This window comes from Rhinoraja longicauda, chromosome 18 (genome assembly GCF_053455715.1).
Source record: "Rhinoraja longicauda isolate Sanriku21f chromosome 18, sRhiLon1.1, whole genome shotgun sequence".
Taxonomy (NCBI): domain Eukaryota; kingdom Metazoa; phylum Chordata; class Chondrichthyes; order Rajiformes; family Arhynchobatidae; genus Rhinoraja; species Rhinoraja longicauda.
In genome coordinates this window covers 11574511-11599942 of record NC_135970.1, presented here as the reverse complement: position 1 = coordinate 11599942, position 25432 = coordinate 11574511, and the positions used below count along the sequence as shown (strand labels likewise).

At 42.3% G+C, this 25432-nt stretch overlaps 1 protein-coding gene across 4 annotated transcripts in view; it reads left to right on the top strand.

The window, feature by feature from the left end:
- Positions 1–15988, top strand: part of LOC144602252 (activating molecule in BECN1-regulated autophagy protein 1-like) — a 292114-nt gene extending 276126 nt beyond the window's left edge. For all 4 annotated transcript variants that reach the window (XM_078415123.1, XM_078415121.1, XM_078415122.1 and 1 more), the window contains one exon: positions 15212–15988. In XM_078415123.1, the coding sequence (XP_078271249.1) occupies positions 15212–15723 (512 nt within the window). In that variant the 3' untranslated portion in view covers positions 15724–15988. The remainder of the gene's footprint in view (positions 1–15211) is intronic.
- The last annotated feature ends 9444 nt before the right edge of the window (positions 15989–25432 follow it).

Genomic DNA, 25432 nt, shown 5'->3' with positions numbered 1-25432 from the left:
ATGCGCCTCCCATACGATGCAATAATTTAAGTAATTTAGACAACAGCAACCCAACGAAACAATTGTAACAGTTTTAGACAGGGTAAAGTGCAAGTTGATCTCTGCGTTGTGACCATCCGGCTCAGCAGGACCGGTTCATAGCAGCTATGGCCCTGGGGATGAAGCTGTTCCTGAGTCTGGAGGTGCGGGCGTAGAAGGCCTTTTATCGTCTGCCCGATGGAAGGAGTTCGAACAGACTGTTGCAGGGGTGTGAAGAGTCTTTGTGGATGCTGGTGGCTTTTCTGAGGCATCGCGTGTTGTAGATGCCCTCCAAGTCTGGTAGCTGTGTTCCGATGGCCCTTGTGGCTGAAGGTCTTCACCACTGACTTGTAGAACGTCTCGAGGGGCACCATTTATTTTTCGCCTTGGTTTCTTTTCTCATTTGGAACATGGCCTTATCAACATTTTTGATCAGGAGTGATGCCAAGGCTGGGTTGACTAAACTGCTCTGGGATTAAATCATAAGCATTCACGTCTAGGAGAGTCGGGATTAAGGAGATCTCTGATGTGTTCACTGCAGCTGTCGGTCCCTGATGATTTCACCCAATTCTTTGACTTTTGACCTTTGGATCACTGGAGAAGAAGTATCTGTCATGGCTGAAGTTGATTTCCTGCCAGGCTCTTTCCACTTGTCATCTGCTCTTTCACTCAGGCTTTCTGCTGGACCTCTGCTTTAGTGTGTCTGCTGAATTATTGATATTCTCTTGAATGGTGGAGCTTCCAATCCAGGAACACCTTATGTTTATGGTTAATTATTTCCTCATTCTCTTGGTCTTTCTTATCATTCCTGCAGAAGCCAAGAGTCTTATCACAGGTACCAATCATGGTGGTCTTCAGGTGAAGCCTAAATACTATGGACATTGTAGACCCTGTTGACTGGAAGTCTACAAGTTCTCTGTGAGACACTTGTGGACGTGAACACTGATCTTCCTGGAGCAACTGATGTTTTGGACCCAACCTTCCTGTTGATAACAGAGCAGATTGGGCAGTGGTCAGACCAGCAATCATCAGTGTTTATCATGGCATAGATGAGGTAGACATCCTTGCAGTCTCTCACTTGGAAGATGATACAATCTAATGGTACTTGCGCTAGTGTCTCTGTCACAATTGTTGCCAAAAGTCTTCTCCTTCTCCCTCTGACATTTATTTTTTCATGAGAAGGGTCAGTTGGAGCATTTGGTAAACTTTGTGGACAACAGGTGCCAGTAATGGAGGGAATTGTTTTTCATGTAGTGGATGGAGTGTGACTAAAGTGGGTGCTGAGTTTGTGTGTTTTTGGAGCTGCACAGATCCAGGAAAATAGAGAGCGTCCCACTCCATTTGTGAATTATGCCGTGGATGGTGGAATGGCTTCTCGGGGCAGGAGAAGAATCATGTAACAGCATCTCACCTGCACTTGTAGCTATTCCATTGATATGGCTAATCCAGTTAAGGTTCTGGTCAGTGCTGATCCCTCATTTTCCCAGGAGATTGATTGTGAGGGACTGACAATGGTAATATCAAAGTACAAGGTGAGACTTCCTCCTCGAGATGCCTCTATTATTGTGGCATAGGAGCTACTTACCACCTAATCAGCTCAAGCTCGAAGGCTGCCCAGATCAGCTGCTTTGTCGTCGGAGTATTTAGGAATTGATCTGAACATTGTGCAATCAAAAATCCAAAAGCAAAATGCTGCAGATGCTGAACATCTGAATTAAAGTGGAAAACATTACCAACACTTAGCAATGAGAGCATACGTGGAGAGAGCAACAGAGTTAGCATTCCAGATCTACGACTGATCGTCAGTACTGGAAAAGTTCGGGAAAGAATGTCTCAAGTTGCATTAAGGCAGAGGGAGGGTGGAGTAAACTAAAAGTACATCAGATGCTGCTTCTGGTTTACCACCTCTTTTTACCACCTTCACAGTTGTCCCCTGGAATGGATATCATTAGTTGAGAGGGTAACACAGGGGTACAGATTCTGTTTCACGGCTCCAATGACCAGGGTTTGATTCTGATGGAGTTTCCGGTGGAGTTTGCATGTTCTTCCATTGATGTGGGGGGTTTTCTAGCTACTCAGGAATACTCCCACGTCCCAAAAATGTGCAGGTTGGCAGGTTAATTGGACATTGTTAATTGCTCGTAATGCGTGGGTGAGTGGTAGAATCTATGCGGCATTGAAAGTATTGTGGGGAGAATAAATAGTTTTGTGTATGATTAGTGTCTAAGTGGGAGGTTGATGATCGGCACATACGTGCTGACTGAAAGGCCTGTTTCCTTGTATATCTTCAGGGCGCATATAATCCTGGGCTATTAGGTTACAGTTTCTGAACGTTGATTTTGCTACCATAGAAGACCCCATAAGAATAGCGTAAACATGCATGATTTTTAAATTTTGATCTGTCCTGAAGTAAGGGGAATGTTGCAAAACCCGATTGTACATCGAGTTAGGGTGCAGATCATCCACAATCGTGTTTAACAGTGGAACTATGCTCTGTGTTCCCTTCCAAATTAGCACTATATTACTACGATGCAGTAACAAGAGCATCCTCAATGTGAAACCAGAATTTTGTCTTTGCGTGGCACCTGATGATAGTGGTCTCCCTGATTATTTTCTTTCGCACCATATTTGTGACTGGGTATTAAGCAAGAATTAGACACACTGGATCAAATGTGTTTTGAGGAGAATCATTATCTGATACGTTTGGATGATTCACATTTAGCACTAAAATCCCTTTTCCCCATTTCTATGAGATTATGACAGGAGTTAATCATTTTGTATAGTTGCTGCACAAAGCAGCTTGAGTTATTAACCCAATTTATATAAAAGTTGCAATAACCCTTGGGAGTAATTTTATGCGAGTTATGAGACAACATGATTCTGTCTAATTCTCTTCTGATTCTCTCTTGTGGCCTATAGAAGACAGGATTGTATGTTTTTAATATTATTTTTTGATTTATTATGAATATATATCGCCTCACTCTTCTATCTTCTGTAAATGTGACTTTTCTGTCATTTTCCTGGTTATTGGTTTTAGGCTTTTTATTTGTAATTTACCTATCAATCCCCAGCCACACATTTCACTTTGTCAACAAGAAGCTTTGCTTGGCAACAAAATGGAATGACACAGATTTGCAGGATTGTTCTCAATATCTTAAAACGGAACAAAATTATCATCACCGCCTACAGCGTCTCTGGCCTGATGCCAAGCCACCAAAGGAGACAAATGCAATGAGTACTTCAGAGTGAGCAAACAATTCCCAATCACAGGTGGAAATTGTGCCTTACATCTGTTTCTTGGTGGAGGTAAGAGACTAGAAGTTTATCAGACACAGCTACCATGTTTACAAACTACATAGCAGGATCTTGGCTCATTACTGACTATCCACATTCAGACAGCCAGAATAGAAAGATTGAATAGTAGAACAAGGAAAACCATTCGACCCCTCATGCCTCCTGCACCGTTCAAATTGTCACAACTGAACATCCAAATATAGTCGTAGCCATATGACATAGCATGGAAATAGGCCCTTTGGCCCAACTCATCCATTGCTGTATGACTACCCACAATCTCTTGCTTCAATTTAGCACACTAATCCCTAATATGAAACCATGTCTAAATCCAGATCTATTGGCATGATAAGAGTGGCATGTTGATGAAATGAACATAACCCATTTCTCTGGGATGCACAGCATTCAGTTATAGACAAGTATTTCCCACTTTCACTCCCCCAATTACATCCTCAAAACACAATCTAGTAAACATATTACGCATGATTTATCTTTTATAAATCCATACTAACTTTCATTGCTTCTTTCACTGTTAAGGTCATACAGCACAGAAATAGGCCTTTAGACCCAACTCGTCCATGCCGACCAAGATCACCCATCTGAGCTAGTTCCGTTTGCCTGCATTTGGTCCGTATCTCTCTGAACCTTTCCTATCCAGGCACCTGCCCAAGTGTCTTTTGAATGTTGTTATTGTACCTGCTCCAACTACCTACTCTGGCAGCTCATTCCATATACCCACCACCCCCTGAGTGGAAAAGTTGCCCCTCAGGTTCCTGCTAAATCTTTCCTCTCTGGCGTTATCTCCAAATGCTGTGATACGACATCCTTCATAATGGGCTCCAGCATTTTCCCCAACACCAATGTCATACTTGCAGGTCTTGAACTCTGAATAAGATGCATCATGAGCAGGATAAGTTGATTTCACCATAATGTTACTCCTCTCACACTAATGGTCGTCAACCTTACAATGGTTGCCAAACCTCACTTTGCTATTAACAATAAAATCTTTTCCCTCATTGGAACCCAGCACCTGTCTGCATCCACCTCTTCCACTCATTCCATTCTCCATAGTCAAAGCTATTTGTATTATTCATGTTCCCAGGTATATCTTTGTGAATGCCACATGACTAATATTTGTATCAATCCTTGCATCCACCGTTTGCAGCTCATATTCTCCAGAATTTGCTGCTGCATCAAACTGCACCTCACAGTATGGTTCCAAACACCACCTTCCCCTTTCTTGCACCTTTCATATCATGATGGGAGACTGTCTTCCTTTCCTGGAAATACAATTTTACAACCACAAAACCACTTAGATCAACTGTTTGTATAATTGTCTAACTATTCAGCTTCTGTCCCTCTTCATCTGAATTTATCAGCCTATCCTTCTGTTCTTTCTCAGATGCTTATCTAATTTTCCATTAACTGCATCAATACCGTTTGCCAGAATTACTTCATGCTTTAAGGTGTTTGAACTCCTGACTATTCTTTGCCGACTGTTTCTTCTGGATTCCTAAATGCATTTATTGACGACTAGGCAGTTTGTGGCCCATAAACTCAACAAACCCTTTCAGAGTAGCGTTTTCATACCTAAGGCAACATCTATTCCTCAACCACGTGCACCTTGAAGCCCATCATTGTTGCTGCTCCTACTTGTTGCTGACTATCTTTACAGTCTAAGCCCCAGGCAAACCACCTCAACCAATCACTGCCTTCCAGCGTTTACTGACTGATCTAACCTCATCGCCCACTGTCGGTACTTTCTTTCCAAAGTGCTCGCTAATCACCAATAACTGCTCCCATGTCTAATGTGCTACATTCCTGACTCGGTTTCTAAATTATTTGTAGTAGCAGATGCATTTTCAATAAGCTCTCTTCCTAAAAGCACAAGATGTGCTCCTTCCAATTTAGTGTAGTTATGACTGACTTACATTGTGTAAGGAAAAACATCAAAATAGTGGCTATTTTTCAGCAAGTAGCAGAATTGCATTTTTGCCCCTAATAGTTTATCAAGAACAGGAGTTTGGTACTAGCTTGGGAGAAGCTACACTCCAAACTGCTAAACAAGGGTGACCCACAAAGTCTTGCCTTCTACATTTTGGTGTTCCTGCCAAAAACAGCCGACCCATCCCATTTCATTGAATTGTCCGCAAGTTTCAGTCTCATGCTTCCACCAAGATTTTCTCAATATAAAACCAAAGCAAACCATAACTGATGGTTCAGATGACTTATTGTTAATTTCTACACATTAATCAAAAGGGAGGAAAGGAGGTGAAAGGCTATCAATAAGAAGCAGACAAGGACTTGGGAAAATAGCCAACGATCCCGAGAGACATATTAAGGGATTATTTCAATACAGCAAAGAGGAAGGTGAATTAATTAAATCAGTCATTTTGAAACTCTCTTCAATCCTTTGATTTCCAAATTGATGCTTGAAACAGAATTTTAAGAATTAGTCACTTGACAAAAAATATTCATTTTTTCAGTTATCCTTTGTGTCTGTTAGTTTTTTCTACAAACATCTTTGCTTCAAAGCTCAATCTATCTGGGAATCCTAAACTTTATTCTGGATACTATTTCCCCCAAGATTTTTGAAGAGAAATACCAGGTAGATTCTGAGTGTTTTCATTAGAAAGCCTCTCTGCTTTGAAAAGAGTACAGCGTTTGACTTCATGAGTATCTGGAAAATAGCGATTATTTACCCAGATCTCTTTCTTCTCCGACGGAAAAACTCTGCTTGTTTGTTTTTCCACTTGATTTGAATCTAGCTGGGCAATGTCTTTGATCAGTTACTAAGATGTACTTCGATCAAAAACAGTTTATTCTTTGTCAATTAACTCTGATGACTATCCGCATGACTTAAAGAGTACATCAAAGCAATAGGTCACTGAACCACATCAAATTCGAAGCACGTAGATTCTTTGTGTTTTTTCTGGATTTTATTTTTGGCCACTCGACATAGAAATTGAATATAAACATCAACCTTAATAAGAGTAGAATATTCTTGTGGTCAGTTGATGGTTGAAGAATATTACTATTGTGGTATTATTTTTGAAAGCTGTGGAAGCTTTCAACCGATTAGGATGTAGTGTTTGCAACAGAAGGTATTGAACGATAGATGGTATGTGTCTGCCTGTGCTTTAATGAACAACAGTACCTGGCATGAGAGGATATTCTGGTGTGTGTGCAAGAACATTTCATTTGACAAGGGCACCTGAGAAGATTGTGTGTGCGCATGTTTAATTTTTCCTTTTAATCCTCTTAAATATGAAACATAATTTCACAGTTGATCTATCCAGTAAAATTAAGTCTCTTGGGGAAAGAGCAAGTTGTGTTTCAGTTTCAGTTCTTGACGAAAGCCGAAATTTGATTTAACAAATGTTTGCAGTAAATGCTTTCAGGCTGTCTAAGTTTCTGATACTGGAGTTGTTCAACATTTTGCCTCTTTACCAACCATGTACAGAAGCTTATTCCCTTTGGGCTGATATTATGTCAACCGGAAGGTTTCAGCGCCATATAAAATCTGTTCCTCTGTTTAACTGGTGGCGTGTGAGTTCTGCTGTGTGCATTACAAGCACAGCAGGGATTTGAGAGTTTTCTTCTTGCTGGGAGGTGCTTTCACCAATTCCAACTGAGATTGAAACTAAGGATGCTTGAATGGAAAGTAATTTAATATGGGTGCACGGTTGTATGTTTAGAGCTCTAATCATTCACATTTTGTAGCAATGTAGTGTGTCAGCGGTTGAGAGAGTGAGTACTGTGGTTGGTAGATGGGGTGCCAGCAAAGTAGGCTGCTTGGCCTTGGCTGAGAGTTGTTGGAGCTGCTTTCGAGCCAAATGGAGAGTATTCAATCACACTCCTGACATTCCTTGTAGATGGTGAGAAGGCTTCCAGGAGTCAGGAGACGAGTCGTTTAATGTAGGCTACCCAGCATTGGTTCTGCTCATTGTTCTTTGCTCATCTCTCTACCATTCACTGTTCTTTATCTCTCTACATCATCGTCTATATCTCTCATTTCCCTTATTCTTAACCAGTCTGAAGAAGGGTCTCGACCCGAAAAGTCACCCATTCCTTCTCTCCAGAGATGCTGCCTGTCCCGCTGAGTTACTCCAGCTTTTTGTGCCTATCTAAACCAGCATCTGCAGTCCCTTCCTACACATTGGTTTTGCTCTTATGTGGTTGATCTGTGCTGACTAACCCCCCTCTCTTTATGGCATGAGATTTGGCCATAGTTTAGTTTGGAGATATAGTGCAGACACAGGCCCTTAGGCCCACCTAGTCCACGCCGACCAGCGATCACCACACACATATTTACAATCTACCAAGCCAATTAGCTTACAAACCTGTACATCATTGAATGTGGGAGGAAACCAGAGCTCCCAGAGAAAACCCATGCAGGTCACAGGAAGAGCGTACTAATTCTGTATAGACAGCACCCGAGGTCAGGATCAAACCTGGGACTCTGGCGCTGTAAGGCAGCAACTCTACTGCAGCTGCGCTACCATGCTGCCCCAATAGTATTGAAAGTCCAGGAATAAGGTAAGAGGGGAGGAAGAAGGGGTGTTAACTGCAATTGTTCTACGGTGGTCACTGCTTAACATGTGTGGTTGGCGCTCTTTAATGAAGCAGCTGAAATAGGCTCATTGGCAATCATAAACTGCCCCTACTGCCGGTAAGCAGTATAATGAGATGACCAGGGTTGATGAACGGGTGAGAGAGAATAACTTTCAGGGAAATGAGAGGTAATTAAATGCGTGTTGTTGTTCTGCTGGGAACTGGCATGGATTAATAGATCAGAATGCCTTTTGCTGTAATTATTAAGAAAGATTGAATGGACCTAGGACACTGAAGAATTCCTAAAACGTGTAATCTGGTTGAAATGTCATTACATAAACCGTAACTGCAATTTTTAATGAGGGTTTGATTCCAGCAGGATTTGTTTTCTTTATGATTCACATTGACCTTGATTGGCCCAAGTCTCCTTGATGTCGAGGGGAGTCACTCACATCTTACCAATGCAATATATTTTCTATATTGACGTTTGGACTTAACGAAGTCTAGAGCTGATGAAGCTAAGCAAAGCTAAGCTAACCAGCGTCTAGATCTGAAGCACATGTATACTTCAATACATCCAGGATGGTGTTGGGGGCCATCGCCTTTGCTTTGCTAGTATTCTTGATATTTCGGAACATAGTGAGAGTGAGATATAGCTTTCTCACACACTGATGCTGAGCCTCATTGGAACATCGTGGGAGGCCAAGGATGGAAGGTCAGAGTGGGAGAGAGTTGAATTCAAGTGACAATTGACCGGAAGGTCAGCTTTGGTCGTAGTGGTCAGCTATTCTACATTTATCCTCAGTGAGGAGGCGAACATATTTGAGATGCAATTGCACTCTGCTAAATTGGATGGTTGATTCTTCACAGAGAAAGTGGTTGGAGCTCTCGGCACAAGGAAATAAAAGTGCAACTGTTGCGTTTCCTGTGTCATAAGTAGGAGAGAGGATGCTATTGGAGAAAGTGTTTCAAATGCTGGAAGATGAGGACAGGGGCTGTGTTTGATGATGGCATCACATTGGAGATGTTGGACATTGCATAGATGACTTGCTGAATCGGCAAAATGCGAGCAAAGTGAAGCCTAGCCTTGTTCTTGAAGCAGATGGAAGGGGAAGAGCAGAAATGCCAAACACAAAATGACTGCATTCATGGGCCCTGTAGACTATGGTGGAATGGAATCTGCAATTGAGGAAATGTGAAGAATATTTCATGCACTGTGTATGGAAGTTGGCATCTTCAGAGCGTGTGTGCTAAAGATAGAAAAGGTAAGTAAATGGAATTGAGCATTGCAGGAAGCAGGGTGATGCAATGGTGACATGTAAAGGCAGCTCTGGGAGTCGGTGAACAGCAATACTTGGATGAGCAAGCTACATTAGTGTGGAGAAAAACAGCTTTCAATGCAAAGCATTGGCAATCCCATCCCAACAGATGCTGCTCAACCTGCTGAGTTCCTTCATCAGACTGTTACTCTGGATTCCAGCAGCTGCAGTCTCCTGTGTCTCCAGTTAATAGATTATGTTGATGTTCTCCCATCAGAGCTGGAAAATGCATCCACGGATTTGACTTTCATGGTAATTGCAAGGATGCAGTCTGCGTAATGAATTCAGATGGTGTAAATAGAGAAAAATGGACATCTTTGCATAATTATAGCTCATCAAATAGATTGTTCAAATGATTTGAATATAAAATAATGGATAGTTGGGTCTGATTCTAAAGCAGAATGTAAGGGTAGAACTATTTTATTATTTAACCTTCAGGATGAAAGCATTGCTTTGAAAATCACATCTGGATGTCTGTTATTCTCTTTGTATTATGTGATTCCCTTAAATAATGTGTGTGGATAACCTTTTCACACGTCTTTAAACTGCTGACACTGTTTTGCTGAATCTTTTGGCTCAGTATCGACTAAGCATGCAGATTAATGTTATTGATGATTAACTATATACTTCATGCAAAACTATCTTCAATTAAGGGCCTTTCCTGATTATTTGTGTTAATTTTACCAATTGTTTTCAATCTGCAATGTGCAGGAGCCTCACAAGATATTGGTAAACTACAATATGCTTGTATTTACCCAGTCAATCTTTGGATACTTTGGGCCAAACCTTCCCTGATTTGGGATAAAGCAGTTTGTGTAACCAAGTCAACCACAGCTCCCACAATCCCAGTGAAGGTCAAGTCAGACTTGGTCAGCAGATTTCAGGCGTCCATGAGCATCCTGTTATATGATATCTAACTCTAAACTTTGTTCCGGTCAAATTTTAGGAAGCCCAAGCCCTGTCTGTCAATCTGATGTTGACTGGGATTGCAATTAGGTATCTGAGTTGAGTGGGTGTTGTGCAGTGAGTAGACACAAAGTGCTGGAGTAACTCGGCGGGTCAGGCAGCAACTCTGGAGAAAGGAAATAGGTGACGTTTTGGGTTGAGACCCTCCTTCAGACCGAGAGTCAGAGGAGAGGGAAACTAGAGGTGGGAGAGGGAAACTAGAGGTATGAAAGGGTACAAAGAAAGGTATGAAAAGAGCAAATCAAAGCCAAAAACAATGATCAAGGAAAGGTGAAGCCTACAATGGTCCATTGTTGGCTTTGGAAAAGGTGATAACAAGTGGATGCAAACAGTGAAACTAAGCAGGACGGCGGTGAAACTAGGACGACTAGGGTGGGGGAGGGATGGAGAGAGAGGGAATGCAATCTGACTGAAGCTTACTAGGATTGTACTGTGCTGGCTGATTTTGCTTGGCTTTGGCTGGCTAAGATTGTACGTTGGGTAATTGGCTCAGGTTGTCTGAGATTGTACATTTCTGGGATGCCCAACCCTTTGGGCTTGGTGATCGGCTTTGACCATAGCACTGCCATGTGCAAGATGCACTGGTGAATGAAGGCTACTGACCATGCACATGTGCACGTTATACTGTCCAAAATTCCACTGCACAAATGAGGTGCCCAAGTTCACTGATAAATCTTCAATCGAGGATTGAGGTCTGAGTTGGCTTCAGATATCAGGCCCCAGCCTGGAAAATGTGGGTATGTCTGAGGCATCTGCAGTCCCCATTACTTGCTGAAATAACCCCCCCCGTGTTCTAACCTCTGTTCATCCCACCACAATGCGTGAATGTCTATGCAATACCCACACAATCCCTTCTCTCTCTCTTTCTCTCTCTCTCTCTCAGCACTAACTCACCACAATTCACTACTTACACGATCTACCACTTATTCCGATGTCTTCAGCTTCTTGAGTAATAAAATGCTAGAGAGCATTCAGAAGGCACATGTGGTTGTCTGATATTGATTGCTTATTGAACATTGCTACTGTTAGCACATACATTGTGCCGCACCGTTGGCTGTAGCCCCTGGCCGACAGCGCATTCTTCAGGCCGCTGCCACTAACAAGACACACTTGGTCACTGTGGGGCTCCCTCCCTTGTCCCTTCAGCTGCCCCTTCTTCCTGGTGACCGTCACATTGTCCACTCCACCTTTATCGTCCTCCCCTGGTGTCGCCGACATGCTCCATCTTGGAAGTCAAGTCAAGTCAAGTCAAGTCAAATTTATTTGTCACATACACATACACGATGTGCAGTGAAATGAAAGTGGCAATGCCCGCGGGTTGTGCACAAAAAGAATTACAGTTACAGCATATAAATAAATTTAATAAGTTACTATTAGTGTCGACAAAAATTTAGTCTCTGGGGTTATAAAAGTTGACAGTCCTGATGTCCTGTGGGAAGAAGCTCCGTCTCATCCTCTCCGTTTTTACAGCGTGACAGCGGAGGCGTTTGCCTGATCGTAGCATCTGGAACAGTCCGTTACTGGGGTGGCAGGGGTCCCTCATGATCTTACTTGCTCTGGATCTGCACCTCCTGATGTATAGGTCCTGCAGGGGGATGAGTGTAGTTCCCATGGTGCGTTCTGCCGAACGCACTACTCTCTGCAGGGCCATCCTGTCCTGGGCAGAGCTGTTCCCAAACCAGACTGTAATGTTGCCGGACAGGATGCTCTCTACAGCCCCAGAGTAGAAGCAATGAAGGATCTTCAGAGACACTCTGAATTTCCTCAGTTGTCTAAGGTGGTAAAGGCGCTGCTTAGCCTTACCCACCAGTGCGGCAATGTGCGTTGCCCACGTCAGATCCTCTGCGATGCAGACTCCCAAGTATTTAAAACTGCTCACCCTATCCACAATCGACCCATTTATCTCCAGTGGCGTGTACGTCCTTGGATGTTTAGCCCTTCTGAAGTCCACAATCAGCTCCTTTGTTTTAGTGACATTCAAGAGGAGGCTATTGTCCTGACACCAGAGTGCCAGATCAGCCACCTCCTCCCGGTAGGCCTTCTCATCGTTGTTGGAGATCCGGCCCACCACCACAGTGTCATCAGCAAACTTGATGATGGAGTTTGAGCTGAACCTGGCCCCACAGTCATGTGTGTACAGGGAGTACAGTAGGGGGCTAAGGACGCAGCCCTGGGGAGATCCTATGTTCAGGGTGAGGGAGCTAGATGTGTGTTCCCCCATCCTGACCACTTGGGGCCTGGCAGTGAGAAAGTCCAGGACCCAGGCACACAGAGGGGTGCTAAGCCCCAGTTCCAGCAGCTTCTCAACCAGCCTGCTGGGGACTATTGTGTTGAATGCTGAACTAAAGTCAATGAACAGCATCCTCACATAGCCCCCCTGGCTGTCCAGATGAGAGAGAGCGGTGTCGATGTCGAGAAGATGTCGGCCACTGCGGAGAAAGGGGAGGAGGCAGCAGTGGAGCGGAGAGCAATCAATGCAACGCCTGACAGGAGGAAGCAGCAGCTGATGAGAGGGGAAGGAGCCCCACAGTGACCAAGCACGTCCCGTCAGTGGCAGCGGCCGAAGAGAGGGATCACTGGTGCAGACCAGCAGCATTAACGCCCAGAAACAACACAAAGTGCTGGAGTAACTCAACAGACTGAATCAATCTGAAGAAGGGTCCCAACCAGAAATGGCACCTGTCCATGTTCTCTAGAGATGCTGCCTGTCCTGTTGAATTACTCCAGCATTATGTGTCCTTTTGTGTATTAGCCAGCATCTGCAGTTCTTTGTTTCTACGACATGCAATAATAATATCCTACTCATCTACAGCAGACAATCACCAATATCGGACACCATTATCCTCCATGGTCAGTTATAATGAGGGTTTACTGTATTATAAATAAATTGGGGGGGGGGGGGGATTAATCATTAAAGATACACAAAAAGTGAGTCGGTGTATTCATCTTAATATGTCGTCTTTCCTGTCTGAATGGTGTTTATATTTTATATCTCTAGATTTTCCATGCAGTTGTATTCTGTGTAGGAGATAGTCAGACAGTTTGCTTCCTCCTTTCAGCCAGTCCCACCCTGTGACTGTGTGCCAACTGATGCATGGCATCAGTCATGGTAACCTGCCTTCATTTGTCTGATCTTCTTTTCCTGTATAGAACCAAATCATCCGAGACTTTTCTTTTCTACTATTTTATTCTGACCAAGACTCCCGATGAATTTTAACAAGCTTTTGATTTCCTACAGAGTCAGGTTTAAAATCATCTTGCCATGCCCTGTAACTTGGTCACGGACGAGAAAATTATTTGATGGAGGTGGAATAAAAAAATTGAATGTTATAACCTCATTAAGTAGGTATTCAAGATGGCAGCTGGTTATGTCTGGAAAGAAGTTTGAGAGAGATTGCATAATTTGTCCTTCCCATCAACTGATTCCAATTTTGTTTTTTTTTCTCTATCCCAATATTAAAGCTCAGTTTATGATTACCTGACATTCTTGATGAAAGAAGATCTAATTTAGACGGTGCAATTGAATCTCGTTTTGTGTCAGACAAATTACATTTCGCAGCCTTCTCATCTCATGACTATCATAAATGCAAAGACAATTCATTGCGTGAACCCTGCGATCTCCGCACGGTTTACTGCTTTAAAATCATTACACCCCTCCCAACCCTTCCAAATTTGGCAGACAGTTTACGCTTTCTTATTTCATTTCCGCCATTCCGATTGCGCCTCACATTTTTCCGTAAAACAGTCGGTAATTGCAATTTGTCAATCCGGCTGCTAGAGGTCGCTAGGGGTTCCGTGAGAAATCCCCCCGCCTTGGAAGTCTCCCCAAAAATGTGGCACCTAGGCTGGGCAAGGCAGCCAATCTCGACCTCATCGGGCCAATTTATCAATTCAGCCACTAGAGGTCGCTAGGGGTTCTGCGAGAAATCCCCCCCCCGCCCTGGAAGTCTTACCGAAAATGTGGTACCTAGGCTGGTCAAGGCAGCCAATCTTGACCTCATCAGGACTTCCATGGCCGATTGGTGGGTTGAATTTGCAACCTGCGGCCGGGGCTCTGGAACTCCAGCCCAGCTGGAGCCAGCACATCTATCCCCATAGCCGACTTCCTTGGCCAGCTGGATAAACCAACAAAGCTCTGGAACCAAGAGTGCCAGAAAATCAGTGGTGGAACTGTAATGTGTAAATATTAAATTTAAATGCAAGATTATATAACTATATTAATGAATTAAGATGGTGTTAAAATACAAAACACAGCAGAAAAGCCAAGTACCACCTTTTTGGGCTGATTATCAATTAATGGGCGAATTTACTTCAACAAGTAGTCGAGTCGTATATATCAACTCTTCATATCTTAGTCGTACATTTTATTACCATTGTTCTTTTATTCAATACCAAGAACATTGGGATATGTAAGGAAAAAGCAAAATAGAAAAAACAAAACAAAACATTTTTGTCTTTGTGTTGCAAAAAGTATCACTGTTCAATAACCTTTCTATAAATAGCAGAATATACTCATGATAGGCCTGACATGATACATGTAGTCCAAGAACGACAGACTGTTGGAAATAATAGTTGTTTTTCACACATGAATGTAACGCAATGCGTATGCAAATTTGGCGTGCATACTTTTTTTTTGCTGAAGAGTTGCATTACGTGCCATATTATGAATTTTCTTGTAAAATTCTGAATTTTGGACATCAAAATCATGAATTTGTAAAATCAAATGTTTGTAGGTCTGTCATTGCCACAGTGACACACCTTTGCTTCTGGTATGGGGAAGGAACCGAAGATCAAAATGGCTCTGCAATTTTGCAGCTGGGAGGATAGGGACAGAGAAGCAGGGATTTACTTGCTGGTTGCAGTTAGGCAGTAAATGAAACATTAATGAGATTCCCTGAGGAGAATGATCAAAGTATATTTTTATCTACACACAAAATAAGTTTCCAAGCAACTACTTTGGCATTTGGTGATTGACTTTCAGTGGTGCTTTCAAAATATGCTCTGAACATCATTTTAAGCAACTTGTAAGTAAGCATGAATGTTTTCTGTTTATCCTTCTTCAGGAGATGCTCCAGAGTACATTCCAGGAGAGGATGCCTTGTCTCGCATCCGCCGACTGATCGCTGAGGGTTGGATGACAGCAGTCGTACAGCGAGAGCAAGGCACCACCACTGCCTCCATGGGAGGCTTTGGAAACAACATCATCGTCAGCCACCGCATACACCGAGGCTCGCAGACGGGCAATGAAGCCCTGATGCGACTGAGCGCGCACCCTCCAAGTACCCTCGGCAGAGCGGAAATGGACAGCAGTTACAGTCAGATTGTGGTGGACTCAGCTGTCCCTAGCAGCTCCAGCAGCTTAGTAACAGACTTCAGAGAAAGTAACGAAAGGGATCAGACATTAGAACAGCTCAGCAGAAGTAGTGCCCTTGGGGATGATGGGATCTTTGGTCAACAGCCCACCACTTCGATGGACACAGGTGCCCTTTTCCACCCTGTCAACGTACACAGCCCCCATATTGTTGACAATACTGATAATCATGGCACTGACAACAGGGACTCAGACACGAGGTAGAATTAGGTGCTCTGCTGTTCAGGGTGAAAGAAACAATAAAATTGCATGTCCCATGGTTTGTATGTGTAGAATCTAGCTAAAACAGCCAAGGAAATTCCACTTACTTGTTTTTAGTAGAATGTGATTTAAGTTGGTTTTTTTCTTTTATTTTTTTTTGTAAACTGGTAACTTGTTATTTTAGAGAAATGGAATCTAGTCAAGTGCAAGCAACGGAGACCTATGTGAACACCAAAGATCACAATAACGAATAAAAACTCTTTAAAAACTGGAAGACGTCCTTTGCCGATGTGATTAATTTATTTTAAACCTTGTGAAATCGAACTTTAAAAACCTTTGTCATTCTCGTTCCTTGTGTCATTTTCGGCTATCAGTCTAAACACACCCCCCTTAACATGCTCTAGCTGCAGAAAGTGTGAAGTGAAACAGAAAAACAGAAAGCGGAAAGTTTTCAAGGTTGGGCAGCATCTGTGGAGAGAGGAACAGCTAACATTTCAGATGATGACCTTGCATCATCAGACTTTACATGAGTGTTCCGATGTGGTCAACAATCTCAAAAAAACAAACTGCTGGAGGAATTCAGCAAGTCAGAGTGAAATGAACAATTGACATTTTGTGTTGGAACCTTTCATCTGAACCTTCTTCCTCTCCCAAATCTCATTAACTTTGTTATTTGACTTCTCCCCCCAAGATGCTGGTTGACCTGAGCACGATCAGCACTTTGTTTTATTCCAGCAGTGTTCTCTGATAAACATACAAATTGTTTGAAACAAGGTATCTTCCATTTATTAATATTGTAGAAAAAGAATCCATCAATTTGAATAATATATTCTTGGTGCCACAAATGTTATTCTGAGTTAATGTAAACATAAGAGACTGCAGATGCTGGAATCTAAATCAAATAGAAAACTGCTGGAGGAACTGAGCGAGTCAAGCAGCATCTGTGGGGGCATAGGGATGGTCAACATTTGAATCAAACACGAATGATACAGTAGATCAAGAGGTGCTTTGGCCCATCGTAGCTGTGCTGCCTCTTTGAAACTACAATCAATCGGGTCCACTCCCTGCTCCCCCCCTCCCCCTCCAAGAGTGTCCGAATCTCCCACATAGCCACATCCACTTCTCCCTTTAACATTAGGGAAACATCTCCATCACATTCAGTTAGTGAATTCCAGATTACAATCTGTTGTGTACATTTCCTTTGTATCTGTAATCTCAAGTAGTTTTGCCAATTACCTTAAATATGTGTGTTTGAGTTGTTAATTCTTCCTGTCACCAGCAGGACTCTTCACTCAAACAGGGGTCTTGATTTTGAGAACTATTAAATACCTCCTGTACCTTCTCTTAAGGAGAACTACCTCAGTGTTGCTGGTCTGCTCGGTTGCAGGCAACAGCCAACCCTAACATCATTCTGCTGAATCTGTTCTGCACACTTTCAAAGGCCTGTGCCATATTGCTTTGCCCCATCCTGCAAAATAAACACTTGGTACTTTCCTTCATTATACATTGTCTTCCATGTCACCAGCCTGTGTCCTTCTGATGTCTTAGCCTTCCTCATTGTTTCCTTCCAAGATCAGATCATTTGGGAACTTTGCAGTAATGCCTTATTGCGGAGGATCGGAACACAAATATAAATGTAAAAAGCAGTGGTGTCAACATCAATTCTACATAACCTCCAACCAATAAAACAAGCATCCGACAATATTCTGGGTTTTGTCCTTAGCCTCTTTAGTAACCATCCTTTCATCAATAATGATGTTCTACAGAGAGAGTACAACACCATTACTGAGGTATTAAATTAAGCCCTTGATTATATTTCCATCAGTTTAGCATAACGTTAAAATTCATAAAGAGAAGACAATTCTCTTGATATTAAGATTAATTGATCATTTATTTTATAAGCTGTTTTGTGGAACCTGAGGTGCAAAATACCTGTTCCATTTCTCTATTTACCAGCAACAGCAGCACAGAGAAAATTGATTTTGCATAAACACTTTGAAATTTCTGGTGCATATATTTACAGCTTTTTGCCTGCCCTTATTTTGTTTCACAATGTTTACTTGGTTGTGATGAAAATGTGGTTTTCTCTGGGCATCTGTGTGTAGATCATTAACAACAAGACATGAAATATGTATAACATGGAACAGCAATATCCTTGCACATTCTTTCCCCAGACCATGCACAGTCTGCCCTATCGTAGATCCCAACCCATTCATTTAACCTGCTATGGGAAAATTGTGCAAAACGCCATCTGATCTCCAAAGGTAATTTAGCAAAGCTGTCCGTTTTGATCCAACATTAACAAATTTTCACACGTCATTCCCTTTCTGCCAACAGCACAGGATTGCATTGTGTGAAGTTTTAACAACCCATCTGGTACCTACCTCTGCACTTGTAACTCAAATATTATTCCGCTCTCTAATAAGCAAACTGCTTAAAGGAGAATTGTTAGCTATTGATGAGTCCATTCCACATTCTCTATAGGAAAGTGATATGGAGAAAATAATACAATTCCAATTGAGAAGGGTGATTAAAAATGTCATCCCTTTTTACAGAGTTGAGACCACTTCAATAGTTCAATAGTGCTGTATTTGTCACATGCAACGGCACTGTGAAATTCTTTTTGTGTATACTACAAAATACGACCGTCGCCATTTTTGCCACCATTGTTCAAAGTCAAGTTGGCCTGCGCACTCAATGTACTGGAGAGGCTCCCGCAAACCGACGTCCATCTTCTCTTCTTGCCCAGCCATCTTTTTGTCCTGGAGGTGCCTCTTGCAGCCTATCTTGAAGGTGCTGGAGGCATTACTCTGATTCACCCTCCTACCGGTCCATTCCTAGAGCCCGATGTGTCCAGCTCCCTCCTGGTTACGTCATCCGACAAGCCTTTGGGTGGGTTCCCGTCCCACTGAGCCCTCGGGTGGGCCTTGACCCCGCCCACCGACCTTTGCACCAGTGTCAGAGTTTGTATGGTTGATAAGTCCAAAAACAACTTAACATTTTCTTTGCTGTTTTCTTTTCATTCCCCTTTGATTTCCATTTGACCACAACCTTTGCAAGGTTTCTGGAGAGCAAAAACAGACTGAAATCGTTTTTAAGAAAATACTTGAAGCATTTGTCTTTACTAAAGCTGTGGAACATTATTTGATGGAGATAACGTTATTTGCAATGCAGCATGTGCTAAGAGAAAGGATATTGCATAATTCATCTATTTATTACACTGAAGGTGAATGCTGATTGCAAGTAGTTTATAATCGTACCGTTCTGCAGTAATCATTCTGAATGATTGCCATGCAAAGACCAGTCATATTGAACACCTATAAATGTTTTCATTAGCTTTTTGGAATCCTACTGCGAGTATAAATTTTGGAACTTCGCAATTTATTCTCACTTTTCTCTAATATGTAATGTTTATTGCTCACACCAAGACAGCTTGCATAAAAAGGAACAGCTTGAGACCAAAATGAAGACAAATTAGTAGCAACATGAATGGAAGAAGATGGCACGCCATCTGCGAAAAGTCTCAACTGTTCCACACAGCAATCTGTCCATCATCGAGTGATTATGGAACCCTTTGGCCTATTGTTGAATGAAATGTGATGGCTCCTATCATAACGGCTAAACTGAGAGATCTGACTCTAAGGTTTCAAATTCCATGTGTTAGTATTTTCTATCCTTTTTCTACATTGAATGTGGTATCTTGAGATTAAATGTTGTTCTAAGTTTAAAAAAAGAAAGATCCAATTAATAACTTCCCTTTCACTCTTATGCACAATTCTGCAGTAAACCTACCCTCATTTATAGCCATTGTAAACAATTCTGAAATATTTTCCAGTGTATACACTTGCATTCTCATTCAGTACAATTTCATTTACCTAACTTGTATTCAAGGTTATTATTGCAACCTTTCCCACTTTATACATTTCTATTGTATGTAGCGACTTCTTGTTGTATGAAGTCCCATTGAATCAATTTACTGGATTGCCTTGCCTGATGGGTCTTGACCCGAAACAGCGTAAATTTGGACCCTTTTGCAATTTATTTTTACTTTTCTCTAATATGTAATGTTTATTGCTCACACCAAGACAGTTTGCATAAAAAGGAACCAAAATGAAGACAAATTAGTAGCAACATGAATGGAAGAAGATGGCATGCAATCTGCTAAAAGTCTCAACTATTCCACACAGCAATCAGTGTCCATCATTATGGAACCCTTTGGCCTATTGTTGAATGAAAGGTTTTCACTCTTTCACTCAAAATGTATCTTCACATCTATCAGTATTAAATTTCATCTGCTACTTCCCTGCCGAGTGTACCAGTTTAATTCTAGTGTCTTTAATGTTACCAGGTTTGCTTGATGCCACACCTGTGAAATGTAAAATGTGCCTACAAAGTACTCCCATTTGACTCGGAGACAGGTTTCCTCTGTAAAGCCACACTAACACCGAATAACAGTTCATTTTCTAACTCATTCCCGACTGCAGAAATATGCACACGATAAACTGAAACTATCTTCTGTGAGGTGAGAGGGATCAATAATCGTTGCACACCCTCACATCCAAATCATACAAAATACTGAACATTGGTTTGTAATCTCAGCAGTCAGAACTAATTATTAAGTAGTGTTGCCCTTTCTATGGATGCCACATAACACCTTCTCCAAAGGCTACTTGTTTGAATGTCAAATGTCAGATATCACTGTACAGAGATGCCCTGACTACTAACCCTTAAGACGGATGTTTCTTCAGAAATATTTTATTCTGAAATAAAACAACTTTAGAATGGTCTTATTTGAAAACATACAAGTCTATGAGAAAATGCTGGAGTAACTCAGCGGGACAGGCAGCATCTCTGGATAGAAGAAATGGGTGATGTTTCGGGTCGAGACCCTTCAGACATGAGACATTCTCTATTAACTCAACTAATCCTTTGATCATGTCCTAAACTGATGCACAGCTGATTAATTCACACATTTTCTGTGCTTTTATTGAGCTGTGTAACACTTGCTTATGGACCAAAACAAAGCTGAAGTTCATTCCTCATTAATTTTGCTTTATCTTCCTTCATTAATATGAGCTATCAGTTCATAATGAATTATTTTCTGCCAGTTACATTAGATTTAAATCTCTGCCTGATGCACTCGTTCAAATGTCTCGGGTTAGAACATAAAGTCGATTCTTTGTTGACACTAAGCAATTAAAGCATCTTTGCTTTATCATCCCCAATGAATTTTATCATTGTTCAACGTTAACAAACTTGACGTTAATCATTATATTGGAGGATGTTATAGAAATGAAAACAACTGTAGATGGTTGTAATAAAAGCCCAAGCCAATTTAATTTTCTGAATTGGCTGTTCCACAGTGTATGTTGTATCTAGGCCAACCTGACTCAGTCTACTGGTACTCTGTGGGAACCAGCAGCAAATAACATGACTGCAAATCAAGGGAGGAAGGAAGGGAACAGATAGTGAGCACCAATATGGTACGAATCATGACACAAAGTGTTGGAGTAACTCAGCAGGACAGGCAGCACTTCTGGAGAACATGGATAGGTAACATTTCAGATCGGGACCCTTCTTCAGACTGATTGTGGTAGGGGAAGAAAGCTGGAAAGGGTGGGACAACCCCAGGCAAGTGATAGGTGGATTCAAGTGGTGGGGGGGAATTATTTGGCAGATGGTTGGACAAAGGCCAGAGATGAAAAGAAGAAAAAGTATGAGATGTGAAGCTAGAGGAAAGAATACAGGTTGAAGGAGAAAGGGAGAAATGGGTGTTCAATCAATTCGAGCACAGGGAAGAGAGGTGTAAAAAGGGAGAGGATGTGTTTGTAGGTTAGTTACCTAAAATTGGATAATTCAATATTGATACCGTTGGGTTGTAAGCTATACTCAGGCACAATATGAGGTGATGTTCCTCCAGTTTCCTTCATGTAGCCTCACTCTGGCAATGGAGGATGTTCAGGACAGTAAGGTCAGCATGGGGTAACAAAGACATAAAGTGCTGGAGCAACAGTGAGTCAGGCAGCATCTCCGGAGAACACAGATAGGCGATGTTTCAGGTCAGAACCTTCAGAGATAGAAACATAGAAACATAGAAAATAGGTGCAGGAGGAGGCCATTCAGCCCTTCAAGCCAGCACCGCCATTCATTGTGATCATGGTTGATCATCCATATCCACTGCTGCCTGACCTGCTGAGTTACTCCTGCATTATGCTTCTTTTTTTGTAAATTAGGGTCCGAAGTGCCTGTTTCTGTGACACATGCAGCACTGCACCTGAAGTTGAAGTGACCAAATACTCTGGATCATGCCAGTAACAGTAAGGCATGTTACATGAAATAGTTGTGGCAGGTGTACAATAACAACATGTAAAAGACATTTGGACAGGTACATAGGAAGGATTTAAGAGATATGTGCCAGGCATAAGCAAATGAGACAAGCTTGGATGGGGATTAGCATGGATGAACAGGGCCGATGGGCCTCTTTCCCTGCTGAATGAGTCTATGACCCTACATGTAAAAACATTGCACACAAACCTGTAGAGGTAGGAAAGAGTACACTGACAAGTTTAAGTCTGAAATTCAGCCCACATTATTCAGAAGAATGAGCTTGCGTAACTTTGAATGCTTGTAATCATATCCACAGATGAGCTATTTGAATGAGTATTCAAAGCTGTTAATTAGTCACAAAGAATTTGCGAAGTATTCCTGTATGACTTCAGATTGGTCCCTGCTGTAATCACTCGCTTCGTAATTTATTTAGAGGTATAAAAAGCTTCCATCTCGTCTTTCGAAAATGCTGGAAACACTTAGCAGGTCAGAGAGAGAATCAGAGTTGGTCCTTAATCAGAACTGTAAATTAATGCTGAGTTCTCCCAGCATTTTCTGTTTTTGTCTTATAGTCACAACATCTACAGTCTTTTTTATTTCCTTCCATTCTTTGTTAGACGTTTCGGAAGGTCAATGATAAGGTGCGGCATGTGAGGCTGCTTAAGAAGATGAGAGCCTATGGTATCAGAGGGAAGAAACGAGAATAGATAGCAGGTTGGCTGGATGGCAGAAGGCAAAGAGCGGCAATAATGGGGGCTTTTTCAGGTTGGCAGCCAATAATTATTGGCATTTTGCAGTACTCTTCGCGTTGTATATCAATGATTTGGATGAGGGAATTGAAGGCTTTGTGGCCAAGTTTGCAGATGATACAAAGATAGGTAGAGGGGGCAGGTAGTGTAGAGAAAGCAGGGACTCTGTAGAAGGACTTGGACAGGTTGGATGAGTGGGCAAAGAAGTGGCAGATGGAATATAATGTAGCAAAGTGTGGAGTCATGCATTTTGGTAGTAGAAATAAAAGCGTAGAATATTTTCTAAATGGGGTGAATTCAGAAATCGGATGTGCAAAGGGACTTGGGAGTGCCGGTACAGGTTTCCCAAAAAGTAAATTTGCACGTTGAATTGGCAGTAAGGAAGGCAAAGCAATGCTAGCATTTATTTCGAGAGAACTAGAATATAAAACCAGGAATGTAATGCTGAGGCTTTATAAGGCACTGATCAGAGTGCATTTGGAGAATTGCGAGCAGTTTAGGAAGGAATGCATTTGGAGTATTGTGAGCAGTTTAGGGTCCCATATCTTAGGAAGGATGAGCTGGTGTGGGAGAGGAGGTTTTGGAGAATGATCCCAGGAATGATTGGGTTAACATATTATGCATATTTGATGGCACTGGGCCTGTACATGTTTGTGTTTAGAAGGATGAGGGAGGACTTCATTGAAACTTACCAAATAGTGAAAGGCCTGGATAGAGTGGATGTGGAGAGGATATTTCCACTAGTCGGGTCAGGCAGCATCTCTGGAGAACATGAATAGGTCACGTTTCAGGCATAGGCAAATGAGACAAGTCCATCTTCAGACTGATTGTGGCAGAAAGCTGGAAGCAAATTGGGGGCATGACAAAGCCTGGCAGTGGACACTCCCTGCCCAGCATGTTACTCCGACACTTTGTGTCTTTTTTTGTATACCAGCATTTGCAGTTCCTCGTGACTCCATTGCAAAACCCCAGAGTTTGTTGATGAAAGGTTACAAGAGCCAATTAAAGATTTTCATCTCAGTCGTTGCCGAGATACCAAAACGTGGGCTGACAACATGGGCAGCTACAATACGGGATGGGTGAAGGATCCTTCATCCAGCTGTGCACCTGACATTCGTAGCTCACAATTTGGAGCTTTAGAACAGGGTGTTCTAATCCTACAATCCAAAGATTCCTATGCCATCAAATCACATGGTGATATCTCAGTTTTAGGATTTTCTAAACCTGGGAAAATTTAATGTCCAACAGTAGCTTCTGAATGCATCCACCATTGAATGATTTATTATTTGTGTGTCCCTGATCCTTCTATTGAATTAATTCACTGAGCACTGCACCCATTATTCATTTTCAGACATGAAGTTAAAGCCTAGAGGTTTGAATGGAAGCAAATAACAAAGGATGTATGTTGTTTTTTTCCATTTGGACTTTCAGAAGAATTAAATGATGTACTGGACAGTTGTATTGAGCTTCTGTCTTGAAACGTGGAAACATCTCACAGTGAAAGGCTTGCAGCATGTTAATGGTGAAATGGTTATGATGCATTAAATTCTTCAAGATATATTAAACTCTTAAGAAAACGCTGAGGAAAAAGTTGTGAAAATGGGAAAGGTTAACACTTCATTTCTGTGGACAAAATGATTGTCATCTGAGGGTTTGATGGGAACAGAAGAAATACGCTATGATCTATAGAAGTCATTATTTTGAACATGTTTTAATTCCTGTGACTGAGAAGGAACTCTACCACAGTGGGGCAGTGGTAGAGTTGCTGCCTTACAGGTGCAATAATATCATTTCAAAGACACTTGGACAGGTGCATGGATAGGAAAGGTTTAGAGGTATACGAGTCAAACCTGGGCAAATCATACTCACTTAGGTGGGCATCTTAGGTCGAGGACCGGAGGACATAGGTTTAAGGTGAAGGGGACACGATTTAATAGGAATCTGAGGGGTAATCTTTTCACATAAAGGGTGGTGGGTGTATGGAACAAGCTGCCAGAGGAGATAGATGAGGCTGGGACACGTCCAACGTTTAAGAAACAGTTAGACAGATACATGGATAGGACAGGTTTGGAGAGATATGGGCCAAACTCAGGCAGGTGCGACTAATGTAGCTGGGACATATTGGCCAGTGAGGGCCTGTGTCCACAATGTATCACTCTATGACTCTCTATCTTGTTCAACATGGATGAGGTGGGCCGAAGGGGCTGTTTTATGTTGTTCGACTCTATGACTTGAAATTTATTATGCAAATTTCCCACAAATGTTGTGCCATTCTAACTTGGAAATGTTTCACTAATCCTTCACCAGAATCTTACAACTCACTGACGGCACAGTTGAAGTCCACTCAGCACATGGTCTCCAGTGCTTCCTTGTGAAGGCTGACATGGCGGAGCCCTCATGGCCATGTGTGGCGGCAGGCCTGGCGCCGCGACAAAGGCCCACGGGGGGAAAGATCGGAAGCCGCCGAGCTCGGCTCCGAAGACTGGAGAGCGAAGGAGGAGGGAGCCACTCGGAGCGAGGAGTAGGCCAGTTGGCGAAAGACCGAGGTATTGCCTCCAGCGACCTCGTGGGTGGACGAGGCACCCACTGGTCAGGCAAGGAGAGGGACGTCTGTTCGCGGGCCGAGCCGGTCGAGG